This window comes from Camelus dromedarius, chromosome 36 (genome assembly GCF_036321535.1).
Source record: "Camelus dromedarius isolate mCamDro1 chromosome 36, mCamDro1.pat, whole genome shotgun sequence".
Classification (NCBI taxonomy): Eukaryota; Metazoa; Chordata; class Mammalia; order Artiodactyla; family Camelidae; genus Camelus; species Camelus dromedarius.
Window position 1 is genome coordinate 6598971 of NC_087471.1, and position 22125 is coordinate 6621095.

Below are 22125 nucleotides of genomic sequence, written 5' to 3' on the forward strand. Positions count from 1 at the left end.
TGCTTTGGTTCTGCATCGATAATCTTCATGGTCCTGCGGGTCCCTCAGGCTCCAAAGCTCTGGTCTGTTAACGTTTCCTCGGGCACTTCTTTGCACAGAGCAGGGACTGGGCCAGGTGGGCAAATAAAAAAGAAAATAAAAAATGCATTCTTAGCTTTGAGAAAACTGAATTTCTCTAAAAAAATAACTTCTAGAAACAACGTCAATATGAGAATTCAAGATGCAGGTAGAAGGTTGAATGAGACAACTTTCCAATTCTCTTCCCATATAACTGCAGACTCAAAAAGTTTGCTTCCAGTAACGGTGTTCTAATTGTCTTCTTCTCTAATTTTCATTTTTTTTCATGTTTTGTATGCAAAAAAATGAAGGTTTGTTTGTATTGCAAAAGTCAGCCTATTCTGTGGGGCTGGCATCAGAGCCTTTTCTTACCGATTTTGTTTCTCTCATTAGTGTAAAATATTGCTGTTGGAAACCCCAGGAAAAATATATCAGAATCTGAAATGGTGTCCACTAGCTATTTCATCTTTATAATGCTGGGTAGTTTTCAGAGTTTTCAGAGTGCTTCAACTCAACTATTCTGACACTGATTAGCTTCTTAGAATTGGCGTGCTTCCACCCTCCTGTACTGGCTTTTGCCTGTACCGTTTGCTACATTTCTCTGCAGGGGACCCAGGGTGGCAAAGAGGAGTGGGAAAATTCAAAAGAAGTATGTTCACTAACCCGAGAAACACTGGTAAACTTTCAGCAGGGAAATAGCTGAAGAAATTAGCTGAAGCTAATAGCTGAAGGTTAAAGCCAAGATTTGAGAAGGAGAGCGGGTTTCTGATGTTGTTGATCTCTTCTGGTATCTGCACATTTGTGACTCTCTAACATAACTCGGTTGAATCATATGGTAAGTCCATTTTTAGTTTTTTGAGGAATCTGTACTGTTTTCCATAATGGCTGCACCAAACTATCTTTCTACCAGTAGTGTAGGAGGGTTCCCTTTTCTCCACACCCACTCCAGCATTTATCATTTGTGGGCTTTTTAATGATGACCAGAAATTGACATACTGTAAACTGACTATACTTCAATAAAAATAAATAACTCAGTTGAAGCCCCTGTGTGTGACATCATTCATCAGCAGTGCGATCAAGATGACCATTACTGAATAGCCTATGTTAGTTCTGCTTAGCCAAATCTTCTCTCTCTTTTTTTTTTTTTAATTTTCTCAGTAAATCCTATAAAAGAACTCCCTGGAGTGAAAAAGTATGAAGTGGTTTATCCCAGAAGACTTCATCCACTGGATAAAAGAGAGATCAAGGAGCCAGATAAACAGGTACAGTCAAATCTTTTGATTTAACAAAGAATTTTCAATATATACATATATACACACATATACACATATACATATATGTATGTATATGATATGCATATATAACAGTATTTAATATGTAGATATAGATACATATTTTTGTATATATACACACTCACATTTGTGTGTGTTTGGTTACCTTTATTAATCTTCACAATAACCCAACATTCTATTATAAGCTTTATTTTGAGTTAAGGTTCTGATAGTTGAAATAAACTGCCCAAGGCCCACAGAGAGTAAATTTTAGTGTTTTTATAGTAATCTATAATTTATTCTGTTACTTCCAAAGAAATCTGATACAACTTCTTTTATCTACCTAGCATCTAGACATACACACATACAAACAAAACTGTGAACACTAAAATGAAGTAAAACATAAAATATTGTGGCTGAATACATGCATATATGCATATTAAATTAGGATTAATTACTACAGTTTAACATAAAATTTACCTCTCTCTTTTCTAAAGAGACAACTATTAAAGTTTGTAGAATTCTTAGCACTTTATGAAACACACATTCTCAGTCAAGAGAGAAAAGGTAAAACACGGTGATTCATTCAACAGCAATTTTCTAATTACCTGCACCTGGAAGTCTTCTGCTGCAATCCAGGAAAATACAAATAAAAGAGACGTAAATGATAACTTTTTCATCTATCTCTTGTAAGATGAAATTCACTGGAAGCTCATATTCCCCAAATGGACAAATTTCTTCACAGATTATTTCTTCTAAAGCAAACCCATTTGTAACAGCAGAACCCATAGTAAACCCTGTTTCCCAAAATAACTGTCTCTCAACAAAATGTTTCCGCTAAATTTATATAGGACACATATGCATTGGATTCCCCATCAATATGGCTTTCTTCACATGCTTTCTGGCAGTCTCCTAAAATTGCCAGCTCCCTTTTTTCACTGAATATTTTGAGATAGAAGCTAAGTTCTTCAAAACTATCTTTGTGGTTTCTGCATTGAGACTGTTGGTCTTCCTTGGGCGAATAATTGATGAGCAATTGCTTGAAACATTTAGCATGTGTCGGAGGAGGGTTTCTGTATCTACACAGATCTCAGTCTGGATAAATCACTTCTCAAGGCAGTGAAGAGGAGGACTCTTGTCATTATTATACAACTGTGCCCTCTGCTGGACCAGAGAACTGAGACACCAGCATCACCTGTTAGGTGTCCCAAAAGCATGGCCCCATCTTTCTGACGTCATTACACCTGGCTGCATTACTTAAGATTTGAGCTGGAGTGAAGGAATCCTTTGGACCGTTTTCTGGGAGGGCACTGAAAGCCAAGGCAGAATCTTGAATGTTTTATTCATGATTGTATTCTTGATTGTATTTTATATACATAGCATAAGGAGACATGAATAAATATTTGTTGGATAAGTGAGCAAATGAATAAGTGAACAAAAGGACAAATGAGTGAGTGAGCATAACTAAAACACATCCCCTACCTACCTGCAAAGATGTATATTCAACAAATACTTAATCAAGGTCCCTGATGTTGAAACGTACATTCTAAAGGTGGTCACTATTCTTCCTAGGATTCAGCCTTTAGATCACACCCTTCTTTAGAGGTCAAAACCATCTTGCTGTTGGCCCGTGCCACAAAATGGAATATTTGGCAGCACAGCGCCTCCCCTATATTGGGAACAATTTCAAGCCTTAGTTGGATCCACCAGAGCCCCCTGAGGCCTTGGATTCCTGTGTGGACAACAGCAGTGCTGTTACGATCAGGAAACTCCCTGGGCTTCTCTAGGGTGTCCTTTGTGCGCTCACCAGCACCGTCTTGACTTTACAGATCTGCTTCCATCCCAGAACCATCCAGGCTGTGGCCTTCCCAGTCCACCCACTAAACCTCACACATGGTGTTTCTCCTGGAGGAAATTTTAATTTATACATCCCTGTGCCCAGCTAATCTTACTCAGGGGGCTCCAGATCATTTCCTTCTAGTGGAAGCTCTCTGAATCAAGGTGCCTATTTTCTTTCTTAACCCACTGTGTAGACCCTAGACAGAATACAGGTAAGACATTGTAGTAGCAGGCGTTGCTCTCCACCGTGAACTTCTACTTGAAAAGCACAGTTACAGTGTCACCTGGTGGCCCTTTTTCATAGAGACTCTGGTTTCTTTCCTCACTGTTTCCTTTCATTCATAACCTCTATGCCAGTGTCAGCTGAAACTTCCACTCCCAAAACAATGATGTTTTTTCTGAAAAAACCTCCAAATAGTATTTTGTATGAAAATCCACTAAAATTCATTGCTGACAGGAAACAGATACCTGGAAGGTGCTTCTATATAGAAGGTCATATCTTGTCCCCTCTGAATATTTTCATTCTCTCTGGCCTTTCTTAAACCTGAACGATAAGTAGTTATATTGATTCCCCATGACTTTTGTTTTCAACCCTCAGGCTTTTTTCCAGGACCTGTTATTCATGAAAATGAACTGAATTACAGCAGCCTCCCCTCAGCTCGACCCACAGTGTAGGATGTTTATAGTTTCGGATTTTTGACACCAGAGATGACTAATAACTTGTAATTTAAAGGAAATCTGGGCTAAAATAACTGACCTTGGAGACGGCAAATCCCTCTACAATATCCTGACCTGATGACTCTTAACTCTCAGTTGTCCCTCGATGAGCTCAGGTCCTGTTCCAGCCAGGAGAGGGAGGAGACAGGGAAGGCTTGGCCTTAGGTGAAATACGGCCAAGGAAACAGCAATCGGTCCGTAGTCAGTGGTGCTCAATCACATGCGGTCCGCTATAGTTGATCCCTTTACTAATAACAATAACAATGTCCCAGTGAATTTGTCGATATTGCCATGTATTAACCGTTGTAACCATGGTTAATGAACCCTGTTTTATAGAACTAAGTCGGAATTCAGTACCTGACCACTCTTCTTTGAAATCCTCGTGTCTCCTCCTCTCTGTCTCCTCCTGTACATATAAATCTGAACTTATAATAGTTCTCCTTTTCCACATGAGTTACTTGAGGTGACATTTTTCTCTTTCTAAACACCTGAGACTATATTTTCTTCCTGAGGATCTCGTCCTGCCTTGGGGTACATATTCTTGTTATTTTGCCCATATTCTGACCTCCACTTAGCCTTGAGATCTCCAGATCAGAGATCATCAGAGAGAGGCTTGCAGGTCTTTGGGTCTGTATGCATACTATTCCTTCTTCTCAAATAACTAACCCCCACGCGCATCCCCACCTCCCACTTCACCCGGCTAATTCTCAGCTTACACGTTACTTCCTCAGGAAAACCTTTCCTGCCCTTAAGATGTCAGACATCCTACCCTGTTTCCATATTTACACCCCTTACCCTATAACATAACTCACTTTTATTGGCTGCCTTTCCACAAGATTATAAGCTTTCTGACAGTAGGTACCAATTTTTCCTGCTTTGAAGTCTGTTTCCAGAACCAAACAGTGTCTAGCGTATACCCAGCATTCAAATAGTATTTGTAGAATGTGTAGATGGATGGATGGGTAGATGGATTGGTATAAAGGTCTCAGATAATCTGTGTCTTCAGTTGGCAGGTGTTTTATTTGTTAAAGGACGCAGAAGCAGACATTTGGAATTATAGAGACTACTGTTCAAAGAAAAGCAGGCATTGCTTTCTAATGATTAAACAGATGGTTGCAGCCACAAGCATATTGGTGTGTGTGTTTTTAATTACCAGTAAATGTTTGTGCATTTTTTTCAGGACAAATTTGAAACGGAACTGAAGTATGAAATGACAGTTAATGGAAAAATTGCAGTGCTTTATTTGAAAAAAAACAAGTAAGTATCTTTACTTCTAGTGTTAGCCTCCCCAACAGCAAGTGCGCAGGTGGAAAGTGTTCTAATTCAGCCTGTTACTGTTTACGGCTCACGCACCTTGGCTAGTCCGCTTGTACTCTCGGCTGTCCCGAGGGGCTCAGCGAGTATGTGTTCCCACTGAAGTGGTAGAGACACACTGAGTAACAGAACAGTGTATTGTTAGTTCTGGTTGTAAAACACAATGCATGAGGTGCAAGCAGACATATAAATTTTATCAATTTTTATGAAATAGCACATAGATTTTTAAATCCTTCCCATGCATTGTTGCATATTTGTTATTCTAACACTGAAAGATTAGATATTAAAACAAATTGCAACTATTTTCACCAGAAAAAAAATATGTAAGTTAAATAAACTCTAGGGTCAAAAAAACAAGTCAGTGGTCAAACCAGAACTGGGGGCTCCTGATTCCAGCACCAGTGCTCTTTCTACCCACCCATCCGCTAAGCCTCCGTGTTTCTTATGCATTACATTGTCATTCTCTTCACTGAGTTCACCGAGAGTCAACATTCCTTTTCAAATTTCGCTGCCTCAGCTCTCACCCAGATCTTGATCATCCTATATCCAGACTGTTTCAAAAGTAGTTTTCCCTAATTCTGTGCTTTCAAACTTCTTTTCAATCCCTAAATTGTTCAAGGACAGCAAGATTATTTTTCCCCTCAAGCAGACTGTCACCTTTTGCAAAAAGTCACAACTGACTAGAGTTTGGAAGCAGTGTAGTACAATGGAAGTGAAATCATACAGGCTTGGAATTCAGGCAGGCCTAGATATGATTCTTTGCCACTGGAACTGTTTAATTTCATCTGAAAAAAAAGGAGACTAATATTTATCTTGTAGGATTGTTGAAATGACTAAATGGTTTACGTAACATGTCTAACACAGTGGCCAGTATAGAGAAGACATTTTATCATACTAGTTTACTTCCTTTTCTCCTTGCCCTTCTTCTTTTAAAAAAGTATACTGTATATATGTATTTACATGGAATATAATGTGTATGTGCAACCTGTAATAATTTTACATAATAAAACTGAAAAAGGGAAAAAAAATAAATAAATCTGTTATAAAAAAACAACAACAAGGACCTACTGTATAGCACAGGGAACTATATTCAATATCTTGTAATAACCTATAATGGAAAAGAATTTGAAAAAGAATATACATGCATATATATATATATATATATATATATATATATATATATATATATATATAAAACTAAATCATTTTGCTGTACCCCTGAAACATTTGAAATCAACTATACTTTAATTAAAAAAAACAAAAATTTAAAAAATTTTTCTGATAGTTCCAAATAAATAAATAAATATTCAGACTCCTGTTTGCTGGTGGGTAATTGAAAAACTTTTAAGAAGCACAGTGAAAATGCTGACAGAGCCCTAACTACCAAATGCAAGTCAATTTGCAATGCATTTCCCAGGCTGCAGTTGTCAACAAGCCGCTGGTAACTGACAAGGACTGAGTGAAAATGTAGTTACCCTAAGCTGGTGAGGAGCACTGTTCTTTTCAGTCATTTTTATCCACTTTGCCCTCAGTTCCATTTCTTCCCCAAATCTGTCCTCAGACAAGCATGCCAAGTTTGATGAGGCAGTAGACATTGTTCCACTACTCAGGCTTGTCCCTGCCCTCCCCCATCTGTCCAGTTTCAGCATCCCCTTCACGCTTGGATTTGTCTTGAGGGGCTAGGAGACTGAGCTCAGGAGGTAAAACTTTCCTCCACAGCCATTGAAAGCCCTCACTTTGATCACTGGACTTTGCAAATTAGCACAAGTAAACATGACTTTTCTTCTTTCCCCCTCAGGGATCTCCTTGCACCAGGCTACACGGAAACATATTATAACTCCACTGGAAAGGAGGTCACCACGAGCCCGCAGATCATGGTAAAACAGAGTATCCTAGACTCATTGTTTATTGGGGTGTGACCCACACACCCAGAGGCAGTGTCATTGCCAGACAATTAGAGAAAGTGAAGTAGCCGAGCAATGATGTGTTCTTCAGAAGTAGTCATTTCTTACTAGATCTGCCAACATTTTCACAGTCTGATGAGAACACATTCCTTGGCAATATGGTGACCCTTTCCAGCCTTCAAGGTCTCCGTCTTGGAGAGAGGGCAGAAGGAGCTTCTTATTTTCATTAGAAAAGTGAATACTTAAAGTCATCTGTTATTCTTACTCAATGCCAGTCACCATTCTAGATCGTGTAGTCTCTCAACCTCAGAACTATTTCCTCACTGGTAGAACTGTAGAATCTATGTTTTCCCTAAATCATTTTCACTCTTGACTCCTATTCAGAGAAGAAGACAGTATGAAGTGGTATGAGGGGTGTTTTATCAGCGTCATCTTTTCTGAGCTCCATTTTCTGTTGGAAGGCCTTCAAGCATTCTCTTCCATAGCAATGACACGTGGGCCAATACCTCATCTGTCCCAAGGTAGAAAGGCATATTTGACTGAAGTACATCCACATGAAAAAATGTTAAGAGGGAGCATTTTACTTCAAGTGGTGGTAGGGGTATTAGACTAATCCAGTTAGTCTGGTGGAACTCTTCGGATAAATCAAGAACTAACACAATCAGGATGATCCATTCATTGGAAAGAGCTCATACACGTTAGGAAAATTTAATGAGCAGTTAGCCAAGGGAAAGAATGCCTGTCTGGTGTTTCAGGGGCTCAGGTTTTAAACTTACATTTGTGAGTTGGTTTCTTCCAGACTGCATTCACCCCGTTACCCTTTTCCTGCAACAACAAAATTGACAACGTTTAGTATACGTCCACTAAGCATTTGGGGTTATTAACTAAATATTAAAGATTTTAACCACAAAACGCTTCTTAAAATTTTTTTACAGCTCTAAATTGACTGCTGTTTAGCATAAAATGATTTGAGAACATTAAAGATCTTGTTTTAAAATTTCAAATTCAAATTTAATAGCGAGTCTAAAATATAGGCACACTTTTCCCTTGTAAAACCCTTTTTCCTTTTCCTTAGGATGACTGTTACTACCAAGGACACCTCGTTAATGAAAACGTCTCTGATGCTAGCATTAGCACATGTAGGGGTCTAAGGTAAGCCTTCATGAAGGTTTGTGCATACCCGTGATGATGATGTGTGCGCGTGTGGGTGTGTGTTTTAATAACCGGAAGACTCTCAAGTATAATTAATTATATTAAAGTTAAGTATGAATCCTAAGTGCTCAAAAATTTTGAAATTTGAAGTTAACACAGCTTCTCTTCCTAGTAGTTTGTCAATTACACATCAGAATTGCTTGCAGAGTTGTTTTTGTTTGCTTGTTTTCAAAATATAGGTTTTCGAGTTCTAGTTTTACAGTCAGAATCTTTAGGGAGTGGGATCTCCTCTCTATCTTCTCTCTCCACTAGAAACTGTCTCTCTAGCTTGTCCTTTCCATGCCCATGACATCCATTTCTTTCTGGGTGTTATGACTCCGCATGTATCTGTCTCCAGTAAGATAACGATTCTGATGCCCAGACTTGATTATCTCATCTCCTCTTCTGTATCTCCATGTCTCTTCATATCTGGATATCTTAAGGAATTCTCAATCTTAATATACTCCAAATCATACTAATGATATTCTCCCTAAGGTTGTATTTTTCCAGTGTTGCCTATCTCAGTGAACGGTATAGTCAATCAAGCACTCGCCTCATCTAGAAACCTAGGTTCCTTGATGACTTCTTGCCTCGCAAATACCCGTTTTCAATCCATTGGTAAATCCTATTGATTATGCGTTCTAAATATTCCTTGAGATTGTTCACTACATTCTCTCTCTCCTGCCACATCCTTGTCCAAACTGTCGTGACCGTTTATGCAGACCATTACAATAAATCACCTAACGAATCTCCCTACATCCACTCTTGTCTTCTAATTCCATGTACACTTAGTCCAGACTCCCTGTTATATGTATTGTACTTTTTCTTGCTAGCAATTATCTACTGTAATTACAGATATTACATATATGTCATATATATAATTTATTAAATATATTAAATATATAAATATATATTTATTTATCTTCCTTATTGGAATATAAGCTCCATGAGAGGAGAGACCATGACTCTTTTCCTGTTGCCTTCTGCCATTGCTGCAATGACTAATGAATAATGGGTACTCCCTAAGTAATGGTTAAATGACTCTAGCTCAGGACTTCAGCAGAGAGAGTTGAGAAGAAATTGCTAATATTCATTGATCATGTGCTTTACATATTATCTCTTTCAGTCTTTACAACAGGTATTATTATTTCCATTTTATAGATGGGAGAACTAAAGCTATGTGAGTTTAAGTCATTTTCCCACAGTATCCCATCTAGTAAGTGATAGACCCAGAATTTTAACCCTTATTTATAAGTCTCTGAATTCTCTTTTATTGTCAGTGTACCTTTAGAGCAGACAAGGCAGGGGAATTGAAAAGACATTGGACTGAGAGTCAGGAAATTTCCATTCCAGTGCCAGTTCTGACAGATTAGCTAAATGACTGCAGTAGTCACTTCTCCTCAACAGGTCCAATTTCCTCATAGAGAAAATAAGTTTCAGTAATCTCCAAAGTTCTCTACAGTTTTAATATTGTACTATATTCTATTCCTGCAAGCTTGGAGTGCTTTGGTATTGGTAACTTTTTGGAGTCGATAAATTTTTAGTGCTCAAAATGGGAGTATTTTTAGGAAGCTTGGATTCCCGTGTTTTTCAGGGGTTACTTCAGTCAGGGAGATCAAAGGTACTTCATTGAACCTTTAAGCCCCGCAAATCACGACGAACAGGAACACGCACTCTTCAAGCATGATCCCAATGAAGAGAACACTGACAACCGCACCTGTGGGATGGATGACATGCTGTGGACACATGGAGTTGATTGGAATGGGGCCCCACCTGTCACCTTTCTGGTTGTATGCCTACTTGCATTTTTTAACTGCAATGCTCTGATGTATTCTGTCCTGTCTTCCCTGGGTTCCAGTCTTGGCAGCTACAATTGACTGAAACTTTGCAGTCATTGTTCAAGCTAGTAGACTACAGAGACATGAAAACCTTATTGCACATTGATGATTTATTTAATAAGTGTGTATGGATCAACTATTATTGACAACCGTGTGCAAGAGTTAAAAAGATGCACAGATATAACATGGCCCTCTAGAAGCAGACAACTTTCATGATGCTACAACACACCACCCAGGTGTAAATCATTATTATTGCTTTGAGATAAAATATTCTGCTTCCTTCATGAATGAATTCATTCAACTAATCTTTGCAGTGAGCAAAGTGAATACAGGATTTGCCCACAGGAACATAGAATATTCTTTCATATCTGGAATTCAGCCTCCAGTCATAGAAGAAAATTGACTGTACCTTGTGTTTGAAACTGTAAAGTATATACAAAAATCTCTGTCATCACTGCCTTCATTTTCACACCTCTGCATTTAATCCCTAGAATAGCACTACTTATCATCTGATATACCCATGTTTGTTTATCTACTGTGAACATCTGAAGCACAGGGACCATGTCTGTTTCACCCCATCCCCCTAGTGCCCAGAGCACTGTTGGTGCACAGTGAGTGCTAATAAATATGTTGCTCCCATGGAAGGTGGGTGTATTTAGACAACACCCAGAAGTCTACTTTTAGTAATTGGTTCTTGTTAATGGAATCTTATTAAAAGCCAAACACTTCCAGAAATGCAAGATAATAAACTTTGATGCTTTATTATTTGATACAAATTATGTATCTGATACTTTTTAATGGGATAATCTGAAATAGGCTGGGACCTGGGACCCTTTGCTGCAGTGCTTACACCTTGAGCAACAGAATACAAAGAAACTATAAGGAACTAAAAATGACTGTGTGCATACCTGTTGGGGAAAATTATGAGCAATAAGATACAAAAAGACCAAAATTCAACTGCCACTTCTGAGGTGTTTGGGAACAGAGGCAGAGTACTGGGCATGATCCCTGCACATGGAACCTTGAAGTGGGTGGGCCAACCACCTAAGCCACCCATCTAGCCTGACCCATGGGTCCATCCCTACCCTTATCCTATTTAAGAGACCAGCTCGCCCCCTCCCCCTCTTGGGGAGCAAGCAAGGGAACCTGTTGCTCATTTTCACTCCCTCCTGCTGCAACATGAGTCCCAGTAAAGTCTTGCCTGAATTTCTCCTCTGGCCTCTTACCAATTTCTATTAATTAAAGAGTCCAAGACCACAGGTCAGTAACAAATACACTATGAAACATGTATTTTGGTTTTGTTTTATTTTGTGGAAAGAAAGAGACTGAAAATAGGAAAGCTTGGAATGTGGGAAAGAGATCCAGCTCTGAGAAGAAAAGAAACAGACTAGGTGTCATGGTTCTGGGCTGTGCATCATTGTTAAAGGAGGGGGTCTTCACTGGGATAGGAGTAAAAGGCAAGCAAAACAAAACAAAACCCTAGGAGGTTAACATGTCTGTTTCATGGCACAACAGTGGAGAAAGTCCACTCTTCAAAAGATCTGAAGACTTTGGCTTTATTTTTAGCACTCTTATTGATTATTTGCGTAATCCTTTAAACTCTTTGGTAAAATGAAGGGGCCAGACTAGACTCTCACTAGTGTCTCTTCTACCTCTGTCATCACTGAGTCTTGTCTATAGATGAGTCTAGCTGGTTATTTAGAGTCAAATGGTAGGGTTGTTTTCCATGATTCCCAGGTATCAACCAGCTCTTACAAGATTACATGTTTCAAATTAAAGAATGACTCTTGCAGAGAAAGATATTGTCTTAGTAATTTTCCTTTTTATGTTTATTACAGAAATCCAAAGACCGGAAGTCTCGGGAACATAAGAAGTATGTAGAATATTATTTGGTCTTGGATAATAGTGAGGTAATTATATCAAATAAATGTGTTTTTTAAAATGCTCTTCTACATAAATTTATTATGTGAGATATTAAATATATGGGTAAGGTTTTAAAAATCCTGAATATGAGCTATTTGTTTTTGTAAATTATTTTGAAACCTAGGAAATTTGACATATAATTAGAATGACATGGTTTCACCTTTTAAGGAATGTACATGTAATGTGATATGCATAAACTGGTTTTTTTGCACTATAATGCTCCTTTCTTACTGTTTTAAGAGCTTCAAGCTTATTTTCCAATTAAATTCCTTTGTCACTTTGTCTTCTGTTAAGTAGTTAAATCATTGATAAATTAAAGTTTATGCTCCTCAGGGAGTAGTAAATAAAAAAGAGTAATGAATAAAATCTTCCAAAAAAGGCAATTTGGGGGTAAAATTCATTGTTAATCTTCTTTTATGAGAATGCATTTTTATATATCGATTGTTCTGAACCTGAGATCCACACGAGTGATCTCAAAAGGAAAAATTTTGTGTTATTATGAGTAAGTTAGTTCAGACCCTAAAGCTTTGGCTCTCTTATTATACTAAACTCATTTACTGTTTGTACTTTTTTTACGTGAATAAACTTCCTCACGCTAATTCTGCCTAGCTTAGGAAACCACGGTATTGAAAATACATCCGGAACAACTCCTTAGAGCTTTACATTGGGCTGGTCCTTCAGGGGACGAAACATCATCTCTTCTCCCAAAGTGCTTTAATTTAGCTAGGGAGACACGGAAGTACTTTGTTTCTAATGCTTAAATGCTAACTTTTATAACTGACCATTAATTATAGTAACAAGTAAAATAAAGTGAAACTGTTTTTTTTTAAACTTCCAATTATATTCATTTCTCTCAATGTCTGTATTTTGTCTTGGCTGTTTTTTAGTTTAAAAGATACAATGAAGACCCAGAGAAAATAAGAAAGAGGGTGCTTGAAATGGTCAATTACATCAACATGGTATGATATACTTTATTAAGTGTAATTTTAACAGTTTTCTAGGCTGTGTCATTGGGTGTTTCTGCAGATGCTCATGAAGCCAGGAAGAAAAGCCCTTACTCCTTAGGCTAACACTGCTGACTGGCTCTTGAAGGGTGACCACGACTTTGGTGACTTAATTAAATATTAATATTACATGAAAAAGATGTTTCTTACCTACTTGCCATACTATTCTCAGGTCCATGAAGGTATAGAAGGGGGTTTTGTTTCGGTGGTTTTTGTTTTCCTACAGCCCAGTAAGAAAATGCTGACAAACAAATCTCCATAGAAAACCAATCTAAGGAAGAAAACAGAAAAGACAACCAAACAACAAACAAAATAAGCCAAGCTCTGGTACAGTCAATCCCATTATCTCATTTAATCCTTGGACAACCCTACCATATTATTAAACTTAATTTCTAGCTAAAGGATTATCTTCTGAGAAGCAAAGTAACTTCCCTAAAATCAGAAAGTTAGGAAATTATAGCAGTAAGATTTGAACTTGGAATGGTTAGATTTTAAAGCCCATTTCCACTGTATAATTGTTGATTCTGTCCTTTAAACATGATTTTATCATCTAATATCCAAAAACTTTTAAAAAGTGATTTTTTTTATCCCTTCTGTTGAAATCTTTTTAGTTTCTGAAAGCTGAATGTATAGTTAGCCTACTTAGTTGAAATAGCTGAGTCACTCGTGGTCCTGCAAATCATCTAAGGATAGAAAGAAAATGAAGGTGGATTTAATGACCAAGGTCATAGCTCATCTCACCACAAAAATTATGCTGCTTCCTCTTAAGGAGCCACAAGAACACCTACTTTGTGCCAGGTACTAGATTACAGAACTAAAATAGGGAACAAAACAAAACTGACAAATATCCCATTTTTCAAGGAGTTATTCTTTCCTCCTGGGAGGGAGTTAACATTCTTGTTCAAGGAGGCAAACAAACAGGTCAACGAGTATGTAAGATGATGATAAGTGCTATAAAGAAAAATAAAGCAGGATTAAAAGAGAGACGAGAGACTGAGATATTTCGGGTGCTTAGATAGGGAACACCAAGTAGGGAGATTGTGTCATAATTCAGGGCAGGAGATGATGGCAGCTTGAGATAAAGCAGTGTTGGGGAACCTATTGAGAAGAGCTGAACTCTGGATAGAGTCGACAGGGTTTATGAGGTGGGTGGGAGATAAGACATGTAAGAAAAAGAGAGGAGTCAAGTGACAACTTCAAGAATAGGGAACAATAGTAGGGGATAATGGAAATCTATCAGAGGAAAGCTTAGGATTTCCATTTGGGACACATCAACTTTGACCTGTCTCTCTGTATAAAGATTTCTAGGTGGAAATGCTGGATATACAAGATTGGAGTTCAGAGTAAGGTCTGGGTGGTGATAGAAATCTGTATCTTCAGTACATATAGATGGCATAAGATACCGGTCAACAAACTGGCACCTGTGAACCTACTTTTGCCTGTTGCATTTTTATAAAATAAAGCTTTATTTAAACACAGTCATTCCCATTTGTTTACATTGTCTATGGCTGCTTTCCTGCTACAATGCCAGAGGTGGTGAGTAATTGCAACCAAGGCCACATGGCTTCAAAGCCTAGAATATTTTGTATCTGCACCTTTACAGAAAAAGGTTGCCAACCCTGGTGTAAGACCATCCAAGGGAGTCGGTGTAGATAAGTTGAAAAAAGACACAAAGATAAACCCTTGAATAACTTCTTTGAGAAAAGGTAAGAGTGGAGACGAGATCAAGAGGAGACAGTGAGGTTGAAAGAAAACTAGGAGAGATGCTGTTTCAGAAGCTGCTTGAAACAAAAATCTATCAAAGGAAGAAATGATCAATGATGCTAGATGCTTCTGAGTTTTGCAGCAAAGTGTGTTACAGCTCAGTTGTGACAGCAGCCTGGATCCGGGCGAGAGACCAAGCAGCACTTGGAGGGTTGGAGAACTCAGGTTTATTACGCCAGCGGGCCCAGAGGAGTTAACACTCCAAGCTCTGGACCCCGTCTGTTGGTTTACACAGGCTTTTATAGGCTGCCAGTCTAGACTTTGCAACATTTTGTAACATCATATGCAAATAAAGTATAACAAAAGTGACTAATTAGGAACAAGCTTTGTAGAAATGGACCAATCAGGAGTGGTAGAAATGGGCCAATCAGGAGTTAGCTCAGGGAACCAACAGAATCTTAGGGGTAAGTTCCACTTTCCTAGAAGTAAGCCATTTCAGAGGAAAAAAGCGAGATAATGCCCCTGGGCCAGGGAACCGGATGGTGCTAGCAGGAGAGTAATGGCCCTGCCTGGAGGTCCTGCTGGTCTTTTTTTATGGGGCTTCCCACCTCATGAGGACCAGGAATTGGCCGTTGGATTTAATAATATGGAGGTTCTATTATAGGGGCAGGGGATTAAGAGGTACAAACTATTATGTATAAAATAAGCCACAAGGATATACTGTACAGCACAGGGAATATAGCCTATATTCTATAATAACTATAAATGGAGTGTAACCTTTAAAAACTGAATCATTGTATATATACTTGTACACCTGCAACTTATATAATATTGTATATATCAACTATACTTCAATACAAATTTTTTTTTTAAAATAGAAGTTATTGATCACCTGAATGAAGCAAGTTTCTGTGACATGGAACAGTAAATAGGGAGTCCAGTAATGAGAGAAGTAGAATTGGAGACAGCAAACACAGAAATTTTTTCCCTCCAAAAGTTTTGCTATACATGGGAGCCAAGATACGGGGCTTAAGTCAGAGGAAGAAGGACATAAAGAGAAATTCACCCCTGCCAAGATGAGTCAACCTTTTCGTGCTAACCACACAGAAGGCTAAACCTGATGATGCAAGGAAGATAGAAAGCCTTGCTGGAGTAATCTCTTTGATCTGGGAGAAATAGCAGGTCCCGTGCATGAGGGGAGAAGTTGGCCCTGGGCTCACAGACCGTTCATTCATATAGGAAAGAAGGGGGAACCCAGGTTGTTTGAACAGGTGTTGGGCCGGTGGGTAGACGGGGTGGGAGCTTGTGGACGTTCTCTTCCGGCTGAGTCTATAACCTTCAGTGAACTTGGAAGCAGGGGCCATCTTCTTAAAGTGAGGGTTTCCAAGAAAGTGTCAGAATTTTTGAGAAAGAGGAGGAAGTATGAAAAAAATGTGCAGGAGGCTGTGAGAGTGAATGGATTTTGGAAATGGGGCGGGTTTGCTGGAGGATGGTAAGGACCACTTGAGGTTAGCAGTCGTGGCTTCTAAGAGAAAGCAGCCAGCATCGTGTGTTTCCCGTGTCTGTGTCTGGGGCTTGGGGGAGGAGAGACAGAAGGCAGAGGTGGTTTTAACCAGGACTGGAGTTTTGTCAGGTGAGTAAAATGAAGCAACAAAGGAGTGAGGAAGTTGAGAGGAAAAAAACAAGGAGAGGTTTTGAACCTGGTTAGATTTTTACTTCTCTTTTGGTGATAATTGCATTCCTCAATGCTTTTATTGTTTCCCAAACTACTGGGGGAAAAAAATCTCTCCTCAGGTTTCTCAGCAGGGAGTTGCCCCATGAGAAAGCCTGTAACTGTGCAGTTTTCCCCCCAGCTTCACTGGGATATAATTGGCTTATTACACTGTATAAATGTGAGGGTTCAGTGTGTTGATTTGATGCACATACATTGCAAAATGATTACGTTAGCTAACCTAACGGGTTGGCTAGCACCTCCATCACGACACATGATTACCATTTCTTTTTTGTGGTGAAAACATTAAAGATCTACTCTCTCAGCAATTTTCAAGCATATAATACAATGTAATTAACTATAATCACCATGCTGTACATTAGATACCCAGAACTTCAGCATCTTGTAACTGGAAGTTTGTGCTCTTCGACCAGCACCATGCAGTTTTATAAACTACTGTAAAACTATAAGTTTTTATCTTTAGAGTAAATGCATTGTCTCATAAGCTTAATTCGTTGTGTCTAAAGGCTATTCAATATGCATTGTAGATTATTTGGTTCAGTCCAGTCTTAGAGGACCACTGCCTTTATTGTAACTCACATATGCAGGACTTTTTCACAAAGCGTGTTCCTTTTCTAGTGCCCAAACCAGCACAGAGTCAAGCTTGCTAATTCTGAAATAGTATGACTCTGAGAAAGTTACAAGCATTTGAAGAAACATACGTACAATATTTCTAGAGGTTGCAAGAAGGAGAAGTTTGTTTTTTTATCTTTTTATTTTTTTATTTTTATTTTTATTTTTTTGGTGGGGAGAGGTAATTAGGTTTATTTTAATTTTGGAGGAGGTACTGGGGATTGAACCCAGGACCTTGTATATACTAAGCATGCGCTCCACCACTTGAGCTATACTCTCCCCCCAGAAGTTCATTTTAATAGGACTTTTGTTCAAAAAAAAAAAAAAAGGGAGTTTATAGGCCTGAAGTATCTAAGAATGTCTGCCTTCTCTGCAAGTGGGGATGCTAACGTCTGCCAGAAAAGATGGTAACTCCCATTCCACAAGTACTTTTGGAAAGGTTTTCACAGTGCCGTTGTAAAGAAGTTTGAAAAATCTAAAGTACCTTGAAAACATTAAAAAATAATAGCTCCATTATGAGTTGTTGCTTTGCCATTTATTCTCTTTCAACAGCTTTATAAAAAGCTCAATACTCACGTGACCTTAATTGGGATGGAAATCTGGAATGATGGGGATAAGATACCGGTAACCCCAAATGTAAGCTTGACCTTGGACTATTTTTCTAACTGGAGGGGTTCCGTCCTCCTAAAAAGGCAGCGTCACGATGTTGCTCAGCTAATCACGTATGTATCGATTTTCCCCTTTGCACATTCTATGATATTTAGCACAGAGATTTTTCAAAGCAAGTGCTATCTCAGGCTATAGGGTAAGAGGAAGTTGTTTACACACACGGCATTAAAATTTTAGAACGTATTCATTTGGATGTTGCGTTGACCATACTCTTACTCTGTTCCCAGTATTTGGGTTTTTTTCTCTCTCTTTTATGGAGAAGCTAATAATTTAGCAATGATTCATAAGAAGCTTGTTTGTTTTGACTGAATCTAACACTGAGGAAAGACAGGTTTACATAATGGCAAAAGAGATTTAGATTCATTGTTTTAAGAGAACTGGTTCACCTTACCCACCAGTCAGGACAAATTTCTAGGATAGAAGGAAAATTGAACATTATATCCTAATCCCATACTTCTACCATCCTGCTGAAATGGCTGATTAGTGACTAATTTTAAAAAAAAACCATAGGAAATCAATTTAACAGCTATAAATTACACAAGACTGCTGAGTACAGGCCTTGAAAAAATTCTGCTGGATAGTTTGCAGCTGGACTTACGTTGCAGCAAAGAATGACTTAAAATCACTTGAGTTTCACTTCCTGAAAAAATAGTGGATGTCATGGGAAATAAGTGGACTGGGTCCTGGCCGAATTAATTAATATTCTGTGCTGGTTATCTATTACTGCGTAACACATCAGCCTACAACCTCCTGACGTAAAGTAAGTCTTCTTCATTTATATGTCTAGTGCCTTGCCTGGTGCTAGCTGGTCATCTCTTTGTACATACAGCTTTTCATGTGGCTCACTTGGACTTCCTTCAACATGGAAGTCTCAGGTTTCTGGACATCTTGCAAGGAGCTGGCTTTCTCCAAAAGAAGCATTCTAAGAGGCTCAGGACAAAGCTTCAAGTCTTTTTATGACTCAGTCTTAGAAATCACACATGTCACTTTTGGCGTATTCTGTTGAAGAGAAAGTCATAGATAGACCTGTCCAGTTTTAGGGAAGGTAGTACACAGGCGAGGAAGCCGGCAAGGCTGGCTCATGGGGTTTCCCTTGAAGGGCAGGTGCCACAGTTCTTTAATGTGAAAAGATGAGTTACAGGTTCAAGGGCCCACCATGGGACAGAGCTCAGTTTTTGGAGAGGTTTGGTGATTTTCCAGGATCTCACAGATAATAAGTAGTAAGGGAATTCAACTCTTACCAGACTCGTTCCAGGACCAAGCTCAAATTGTAGGAGAATGTCATATTGTCAAGTAATAGGGTAGAGAGATACAAATCATAGCCAAGTTGATAGATGTATAGATAAAAAATGGTCATACAACATCAAAAGTAGATTTCTTGAATGGACCAGAATATGATAGGAGGAAATAATTGTCCTTTCACATGTAAATTGAAAGCCTTACTATTTACCCAACAAATTAACAAAATATACCTATACCTAGGCATAACCAGGTATGAACCTTTGAGTCCAAATATAGTTGACTCCATAATAGGGGAAGATTTTATTTTTTATAAAAGAGCTGATAGTAAATTAAATCCACAAAAATGCAGACTTAAATATAAGTAGTTTTACAATGTAATTTTAAAAGAGAATGTAAATGCCTTAGATCTTTAAAGCACCATGTATAATACAAAGTATCATTTCAAAATAACAGATATTGAAAACTCCATAGGGAATGGAAAGTGAGAGGAGATTCTCTAGCTTCCACACGTGTGATGGAAAAATGAATCCCCTCCATTCTTGATGTTGATAAGTGGGAAAATACAGGTTCAACTTTTTATGTGAATGCATCTCCTAAGGGAATTTTTTGAATGATGTATGCCTTGTGAATTTCTAGAGCGAAACCAGGACCAGGGTCTTGAACAGATGGCAAAGTCATAATAACAAGAGACACGTGGAGTCATTACCAGTTGAAAGAAAAACAGAATGAAACAAAATCAAAAAAAGAGATTAAAATGACTAAAGGCCAAACATACCATCTATGTCAATAAATTACAAGTGGCTCAAATCCCTCTTCAACAGGATGAATATTTCAATTGCGTAAACGCTTCAAACACAAAGGCGCCCAAACTCCAAACTCCAAATCCAGCTACAGCTAAAGCAGTGCTAAAAGGAAACAAATGAAAACATACAAAAATATGTGAGGGAAATAATTAAACCAAAGAATATATGATAATACTAATATTAAAAGAAAAAAAATACATATATAAAGCAAAACATCTATTAGAACAAATAAAAATCCCTCTTTATTTCCCAACAAGGGATGAATTCCACAATGAAAAATACAGTAATAATGAATGAGAGATATAAACTATTAAAAGTGATTACATCCAGAGGCTTGGATTTGGGTAGTATGACAACCATCGTACATATAAAAAAAAAGCCTCATGCAAACTCAAAAACTGAGGGAAATACTTAAGAGTGATGATTCACAAAGTGAGTTTCTCTACTAATCAGGGTTCTGGAGGAATTGTCTACAGAAAGTGTACTTAGAATCATATGTTGTATCCATTTCTTTCTTTTTTTCCAGGGCAACAGGATTTTCTGGAACGACTGTGGGCCTTGCTTTCATGTCTACAATGTGCTCTCCTTATCATTCTGTCGGCATCATTCAGGTTTGTTTAAACTGTTGGTTCTGCAGTTCAAGTCTGTCAAATGCTGTTTTGCTGAATCTGTTGAGAAGATCATGGAGTTTTCCTCCTTCCTGCTAGACAGTGTCTACCTGGCTTTTACTTTTTATCTAATTCGACAATTTCTGTCTTTTATTTGGTATATTTAAATAATTTATATGTAATGTAATTATTGGGTTTTTTTGGACTAAAATCTTTCCTCTTGCTAGGTATGTCCTATGCCATTTATTCTATTTTTTTCTGCCTTCATTAGCATTGAGTAATTTTAAAAATAATTTATCTCTATTATTTGCTTTTTATTGATGTTTAATTTTAATGGTGCCCTGGGGTTTATTATACATCTCTGCTTGTCTGTTTTGCCTTGAAATAGTATTAAGCTGCTTCACGTGTAGTGTAAGGACGTTACAAGGGCATATCTCTCATTACTCCCTTCCATCCTTTGTGCTGTTTTTATCAGATGTTTAACTTCATATACGCTATAAATATAAACTGCATTGTTATTAATTTTTCTTTAGAAGTCATCTTTCAATGCAATTTAAGATGAGAAAAAAATAGTTTTACGTTTGTCTAATCTTTCCTGTTGCTTACTTTGTCTGCATTCCTAACATTCTTCATTTCTTTGCAGAGATAAAAGTTTCTATCTGGCATAATTTTTCTTTCTTCCTGAAGAATTTTTGTTTAATATTTCTTGTAATACAGGTCTACTGTCAGTGACTTCTTTCCATTTTTCATCAGAAGATGACTATTTCTGTCTTGTCTTATGTTTAAGTCTTGCCATTTTGAGTTTATTTTTGTGTATGTGTTGAGGGAGTGTTCTAACTTCATTGATTTACATGCAGCTGTCCAGTTTTCCCAACACCATTTGCTAAAGAGACTGTCTTTATTCCATTGTATGTTCTTGCCTCCTTGACTTCAGACAATACTACAGAGCTACAGTAATCAAAACAGCATGATAGTGATACAAAAACAGACATATGGATCAATGGAACAGAATAGAGAGTCCGGAAATAAACCCACAAACTTTATGCAGTTAATCTTTGACAAAAGAGGCATTACACACAATGGAGTATCACTCATATGTGGAATCTAAAAAAAAAAAAAACTTATTTACAAAACAGAAACAGACTCACAGACATAGAAAACAAACTTATGGTTACCAGGGGGAAAGGGGGTAGAAAGGGATAAATTGAACTCTCAATTTATGAAAATGAATATATGTATATTCATGTATGACTGAAGCATTGTGTTGTACGCCGGAAACTGACACAACATTGTAAACTGACTGTACTTCAATAAAAATATATTTAAAAAGTACTTGATTACAGCCCAAGTGATAATTCAGTTTGCAAACCAGAGGCTCTGTCTCCCTGTTCTCTTCCTCAGGACCATAGTGACAACGTGCTTAGAGTGGCAGGGACCATGGCCCATGAAATGGGTCATAACTTTGGCATGTTTCATAACTCCAAGTTGTGTAAGTGCCCGTCTACAAACTGTGTGATGGACAGAGCCCTAAGGTGAGCGTTTCTGGGAAGATGCTGTTTATCCCCACTCTGGGTTCATCAGGGCAATGCTCCTCTTTTATGTTTTCTTCAGCCAACAGGTTCACACTTTCAAATTACTCAATAGCACATCATCACGGATGTGTATCTATACAAAGCTACCTTGTATCTCATCTCTCT

The 22125-nt window shown here is 38.0% G+C and overlaps 1 protein-coding gene across 1 annotated transcript in view; it reads left to right on the top strand.

The window, feature by feature from the left end:
- The first annotated feature begins 207 nt into the window (after window positions 1-207).
- The window catches only part of ADAM28 (ADAM metallopeptidase domain 28), a 35642-nt gene continuing 13724 nt past the window's right edge, over window positions 208-22125 (top strand). The window contains exons 1-11 of the mRNA XM_064482544.1: window positions 208-226; window positions 1216-1319; window positions 5065-5141; window positions 6997-7075; window positions 8178-8254; window positions 9888-10083; window positions 11970-12041; window positions 12942-13013; window positions 17659-17828; window positions 20347-20431; window positions 21830-21960. Coding sequence (XP_064338614.1) covers window positions 208-226; window positions 1216-1319; window positions 5065-5141; window positions 6997-7075; window positions 8178-8254; window positions 9888-10083; window positions 11970-12041; window positions 12942-13013; window positions 17659-17828; window positions 20347-20431; window positions 21830-21960 — 1082 coding nt within the window. The remainder of the gene's footprint in view (window positions 227-1215; window positions 1320-5064; window positions 5142-6996; window positions 7076-8177; window positions 8255-9887; window positions 10084-11969; window positions 12042-12941; window positions 13014-17658; window positions 17829-20346; window positions 20432-21829; window positions 21961-22125) is intronic.